The following is a 6,956-nucleotide window of genomic DNA, read 5'->3' on the forward strand; positions in this document are numbered from 1 at the left end:
AAGTATCACATGATCTCACTCATATGTGGAAGAGGAGGGAACAAAATAAACTGATGAGCGAAATAGATCCAGAGACAGAAGCATGTAACAGACTGAGGAATCTCAGAGGGAAGGCAGGGAAGGGTGGGTGGGTGGGAAGAGATCAACCAAAGAACTTATGTGCATATATGCATAACCCATGGACACAGACAAAAGAGAGGTGAAGGCCTGGAGTGGGAGTGGGGGTTGGGGGTGGGAGCAAGCTAGAAGGGGTCAATGGGGGATATAGGGGGACATATGTAATACTTTCAACAATAAAGATTTTAAAAAATAAAGGCAAAAATCTTATTTTAATTATTTTTATATCCTTAGTATTTAGGACATTTCCTCATAGATAGTATACACTTGGTAGATGATTGTGAAACCAAAGCTGAACAGAAAATAATATAGATTGATTGCCCTGAAAGCATCAGTTTACCTGATTGATGGGTACCCATAGGAAAGACATCTGCATTTTACAGAGAAATCTAAGACTGTTGCTGTCAGTAGCCAAAAACCTGAGTCTATTCCTCAGTCCTGACACAGTTACATCAACACTACTTAGTGCTCTAAGAGAGCATGCATGATGCAGTCATAAGAAGCAAGTTACCAAACGCCTCTATGATGCCATTTAGGAGAAGCAATTTTTAGAAATGTATTTGGTAATGTTAAATTATCCTTTTGATAGGATGGATAGTAGAACAAACACTAAACAAGACCACATTTTAAATTTAGAGTAAAGCACAGGTAGTAGAAGAGAAAGCAGCAATAGTTATGAAATAACTTTTACTAGTAAAATCTTTTTCATTTCTGAGAAGAATTAACCTGAAATTCAGCAGATGACAGCAACTTTGTGAATATTTCAAAGTGGCATCTATGAAAAAGTTGTCAAGTATTTCATTTAATTATCTTAGCAATATCGACTTCATAACACTGTTCTTAATGCCTTATTTTTGTTGTTGTTACAAATATGTATCATGGTAAGTTTTAAAGAGAATTGTTCTGTAAGAGACCATTATATTCAATCAACTTTTCACTATCTATAGCTATTTTTATTCACAGCGGTAGGTAACCAACATCTGCCATCAATTAACAACATAGTAGCAAGGTTTCCACTTGAAAATAAAGTTAATTTAGATTTATTTGTAGCCTCATTATAATTATACAATAAAAGCTAATTATTTTAAAGACATATCATTTACAATGTTAAAAATAAGTATCATAAAACTACAGCTTGAAAGGCTGTCAGAACATTTTTGAAGTGCACATTTTGTGGCATTTAACCCTGCTTTTAACTGATGGAATAAAATGAGGCATCTAGATATTATTGTTGGTTTTACTAAACCCGCCTAATTTTTTCCAGTCTCTCTATTATCTTTTCTTTTCTTTTTTTTCCAGATAGGTGAAAACTTGTTCAGTGTGTGCTCCGTGGTTGCCATGGCAACTAGTCTATCACACACAGCTAACCTTTTCATTCACTGGGTTGATATTGCCTGTAGGAGCATATTCTGAATTTTGTTTTCCTAGAGGAATCATAGTGCAGTCATTACCTGTCACTTTGGCATCTTTCTTTTTCTGTCCCTTTTGGAGTTGACTAGATTTGTAGGCTAAGGCTGGGATAGTGTTCACTAAAATTAACTGCAATGGTTTTTTATCTTCCTTGTACTGACACTGAATATACCGTGAAAAGGCCGACCTGTAAGTCTTGTTGAACAGGGTGTACACCAATGGGTTCACTGCCGAGGAGAGGTAACCGATCCAAACGAACACATTGAGCAGGGCTCCGAGGACGTCCTCGCTACAGGACTCTTTGCAGATGACGGCCATTATGTTCGTGATGAAAAAGGGGCACCACATGACCACAAACAGAAAGAAGACGATACCCAGCACCTTGCAAGCTTTTTGCTCATTGCTGATGGACTGCATAGTCCTCTTGCCATAGGCCCCTGGCTCCCTGTGGATGGACCGCTGGAAGAGCTTTTCTGAAGACAGGGAACTCTGAGGAAGAAAGCTGAAAGAAGCTAATTTGGCCCGTGTGCCAAGATCACCAACACACAAAGTAGCTTCTTTCTGGAGTGACTTGATAGTTAGAAAGTAGGTGATCACCATGATGGTTAAGGGGATGAAAAATGACACGAAGGAGCCGATCAAGACAAAGTTATCGTCTGCGAGTAAGCAACTCCCTTCCTTAAAGACCTTGGAATCATCCTGTAGCCCAAAGACTGGGATTGGCATTGATATACCTGGAATTAGACAGAAAATGAAAAGTGATTATTAAGGAATTGAGTACACGAAGGCAAGAGTGTTGATACATAATGGTGGCCATGCAAAGGATTTTATATCAAAATTATTTAAAAGCTTAATATATACTTTCAGTGACAATTTAAAATTCCCTTGGAATTATTTCCCTTGGACTTAAAATTCTCTTGAAATTACTTTATATCAACATTGCTTAAAAGCTTATATATACTTTCAAAGAAAATTTGAATTTCTCTTGAACTTATAGATATTAATTTTTATATAGTAACTGTATATTATATACTATGTAATTATAACATTTAATTCTAATATATAGTTATATATTAATTATAATATATATACTAATATATAATATATTTTGACTAGACATAATATAATATATAGTTTCTTATACTGGAAGCCCGATGCACAAAAATTCGTGCAAGAGTAGGCCTTCCTTCCCCTGGCTGCCGGCACCAGCTTCCTTCCAGCACCCGGGACCCAGGCTGCTTCTCTCCTCTGGCCGCTGGCAGGTCCCCAGGACCTGGGCTGGCTTTCCTCCAGCCCCAGCTTTGTCGGGAAGGACGTCTGTAAGACGTCCGGTCTAATTAGCATATTACCCTTTTATTATAGACTAGAGGCCCAGTGCATGAAATTTGTGCACTGGGGGAGGGGGGGGGCTCAGCCTGGCCTGTGCCCTCTCACAGTCCAGGACTCACCGGGGATCGGGCTTAAGCTGGAACTCAGACATCGCTCTCGCAGTTGGGGCTCTCACAGTCCAGGACCCCTTGCTCCTTACTGCCTGCCTGCTGTGGAGGCAGGAGAGGCTCACACCACCTCTGCTGTGCTCACCAGCCATGAGCCTGGCTTCTGGCTGAGCAGGGGCAGGGGGAGGGGGAGAGTGTGGCTCAACCAGAAGACTGGCTCACTGCTTCTTAGCACTGGCCCTGCCCCCGACCTACTGGTGCGGGGGGCGATCTGGGGCCAGGCAGGCTGGGAGAGGGGCTGTGGGAGGTTGAGGCACTGTGGTCACACCCTGTCCAGCCTCTGCAGAGGCTCTGGGATTGCGCATCCCCCTCTCCCGTCACCTCTGCAGAAGATGGGGCTGCAGCCCTGGGACCGGGACCCCGGGACCCCGAGACTGCACTGTGGCCTCTGGGGAAGGAGGGGCCATGGTGCTGGGACCAGGACCCCAGGACTGCGCCGAGGCCTCTCCCGCCACCTCTGTGGGAGGCGACCAGGACTATCACCCTGCTGCTGCTGCCACTGCCGGCTGGAAGACGGCTGGTCTATCTGGTCTAATTAGCATATTACCCTCTTATTAGTATAGATGTTATGTTGCCCTATATAATCCTTTACCTATAAAGAACAATAAGTCAAGCTTTAATATTTCATGCTATATTTTTTTCTGATCATATTATACTTATTAATTGAAGAAAATACACAGAGAAAAAGAAACAAAAATAAAATGACCAATAACACCACCACCCAGAGATAATCACCATTAACAATATGATGTTGTTTATTTTATTTATTTAGTGGAGGCCCAGTGCACAAAATTCATGCATGGGTGGGGTCCCTAGGCCTGGCTGGTGATCAGGGCTGATCAGGGCCTTCCGGGGGAAGGGACCAGGGAGGTTGACTGTGGGAGCGCACTGACCACCAGGGGGCAGCTCCTGCATTGAACGTCTGCCCCTGGTGTCAGTGCATGTCATAGCGACTGGCTGTTTCAGTCATTCTGGCATTCTGGTCACTTAGGTTTTTATATGTATAGATTTTTCATGCCATAGGTTTATTTACAAGCACATCAAGTATGTTGAGTTCAACAGTCTGATCCATTTTTCAAAGAGACTGCACCTCTTAAACTGCTCCTCTTTATATCTGTTTTATGGATCAACTAAAACACTTTATTTCTTAAGTAGTTAGTGTCTTACTATAAAGAAAGGTGCAGCAAATCCAGATTCAAAATATGTAGTGATTATAACCTTAACTGCCGAATGCTCTGTCCCAGTAGAATGTTGTCGGGGAGCTCTGCAAAAGACTCAGAGACTGAAGGTGGAGGAAATGGCGGTATCACATCAAGTCCTTTTTTTTCACCACGATGTTGTTTATTTTACACACACACACACACACCATGCACACACTTTATAAAACTATAAACATATTTTCTTTTAAGAAAATTTTAAAAATAAAGAAAGGCAGCAATGAATAATGAAAAATAATATGTATTCTTGCCAGGAAGGGATACAGATTTTGTATCTTTTTCTATTTATGTGCATATGTAAATATATATGTACATGCAGTATCTTATGTATAACTTTGGATCTTATTCCATTTAACATTTTTAAAGTATTTTTTCAGAATATGATTTTCTAATGTGAATTTAAAGTAACTTTAACCAATTTTTATTCTTTTCTGAAAAGCTTTTTATTATAGAAAAAGTGTAATATATGGCAAAACAAAATAAAACCTAGCACAATAAAACCATTACCCAGCTTCAATAATGATCAACTCAAGGACAATTCTGTTTTACCCACACCCCTACCTGCTGTACCCTCCTCCCCCAATGTTATTTTGAAGCCAATCCCAGACATTGTATAATTCAATCTCTAAATATTTTATTATATATATATATATATATATATATATATCCTAATATTATCACAATACCATTCCCACTCCTAAATAGAATTTTAATATTTTCTTAATATAATTAAATATAGAATCAATTTTCAAATTTTCAAATTTCCAAATTTCCTGTAAGGTCATTATATATCTTTAGTAATAGAATATTCATAAGGGTGTACTACAAAGGAATAAGCAGCCACAGACTTTTCTTTTATTGACAAATACAAGAGTTAGGTACAGAATGAGACAATACATGGGAACATGAGCCTATGGTCAGTTGCTCTGTCACTCAAATTTGGGGAACCTCTCTCAGGCACAGGAGTAGGCAGAGAAGGGAGCAGAGTAGGTAAAAGCAACACTTTTCCTCTCATCATGCTAATTTCTCCCCCATTATATAGGACCTTATTAATGGGAGATTCAGCTGGCCACCACCACCTTGTGCAGTTTTGGGGAAGTGGGAGAGTCTTTCTCTACTGGCTTGGTAAAGGCCAAGGCATTCATGTGACTGCCACAAAGGAAGAAACAGGGTGATAGGGAAGAAAAGGAGACATGAATCAAATACTCTGTATAACTTGGTTTAAGGTTGCTTCATTTGTGAAAGGGGAGATACCATAGGGGCACTCTGGGAGAAAGTCAGTACAGTTTCTTTCTAGTGCCTGCCCAGGTTTTCAGCTCCCTCAGAAATGTATAACAGGGAGTGTCACAGCTTCTGATCCAAACTCTTTAGAGTTTAATAAGTGGTCACAATCCAGCCAAGAACACAGGTTCATTCCAGAGTTGGGGGCAACTACTTGCTTGACTCTTGTTATCCATCTGGTAAAACTTTTGTTGAGGGTCTATAATCTAATTTGTACATACATAGAACAGAGCTCAGTTCCATCCAACTATAGATCCAACTCTCCTAACCTCATATCACCTCATAGTTGCCATTCTTGCCAGGAGAGAACATTAGCTTGAGTTAAAGTAATGCTTAACACAAATCTTTCTCAGTAACGTTTTCCAGTATCTTCATAGACTTAATGGACAATATTTTTCACTTGTCTATGCAAAGCCATCCCAGTATTCTTGGAAGGTGGAGATAAATGACATCAAAACTGCTCTCAAGGACACTAGTGTGGTTAATGACCCTTCACTTCCTTCATTTCTCTATGTCCCTGGCCTGTTGTTGGGAACATTCTATGGGCCAAGAAGAGATGGAAGAATGATGGCTCCAAGAGGAACATCCTCTGAAACTCTTTTTTAAAAAAATGTATTTTTATTGATTTCAGAGAGGAATGGAGAGAGAGAGAGAGAGAGAGATAGAAACAATAATGGTGAGAGAGAATCATTGATCGTCTGCCTCCCCACACTCCCTACTGGGGATCCAGCCTGCAATCTGTGCATGTGCTCTTGAATGGAATTGAACCTAGGACCCTTCAGTCTGCAGGCTTGATGCTCTATTCACTGAGCCAAGCCCTGCTCAAGAATCCTCTGAAACTCATGATACACACCAGTTTTATTTAGCCTTCAGAAAAATCTTATTCTGTTTTATTCAATTATAGTTTACATTCAATATTATTTTGTATTAGTTTCAGGTGTACAGCATAGTGATTCGACAATCATATATTTAACAAAGTGTTCCCCTTGGTAAGTCTAGTATTTACCTAGTACCATACATAGTTATTAGAATACTAGAGGCCCGATGTACAAAATTCGTGCAAGAGTAGGCCTTCCCCCAGCTGCTGGCACCAGCTTCCTCTGGCATCCGGGACCTGGCTTCCCTCCGGCCACCAGCAGGCACCTGGGACCCTGGCTTCCCTCATAGACCTGGCTTCGTCCAGAAGGTTGTCTGGAAGGATGTCTAGCAGGACCACAGGTCTAATTAGCATATTATGCTTTTATTATTATAGACTAGACGCCCGGGCACAAAATTTGTGCATGGGGGGGTGGTTCTCCTCAGCTCACCCGCACCCTCTTCCAATCCGGGAACCCCTCTCACATACTGGAATGCTGGCTTCTAAACCGTTAACCTGCGCGCGCGGCTGATCTTCTTTTCTTCTGCCACGCGCGGGCTGGTTCGCCCTTAAACGCCC

General features: G+C 41.0%; 1 protein-coding gene across 1 annotated transcript in view; it reads right to left on the minus strand.

Annotated features, from left to right (window-relative positions):
• Positions 1-1,111: 1,111 nt before the first annotated feature.
• Positions 1,112-6,956, minus strand: part of HTR2A (5-hydroxytryptamine receptor 2A) — an 89,101-nt gene continuing 83,256 nt past the window's right edge. Inside the window, exon 3 of the mRNA XM_023748961.1 lies at positions 1,112-2,261. Within this exon, the coding sequence (XP_023604729.1) occupies positions 1,471-2,261 (791 nt within the window). The 3' untranslated portion in view covers positions 1,112-1,470. The remainder of the gene's footprint in view (positions 2,262-6,956) is intronic.

The sequence above is a fragment of the Myotis lucifugus genome, unplaced genomic scaffold, assembly GCF_000147115.1.
Source record: "Myotis lucifugus unplaced genomic scaffold, Myoluc2.0 scaffold_7, whole genome shotgun sequence".
NCBI lineage: Eukaryota > Metazoa > Chordata > Mammalia > Chiroptera > Vespertilionidae > Myotis > Myotis lucifugus.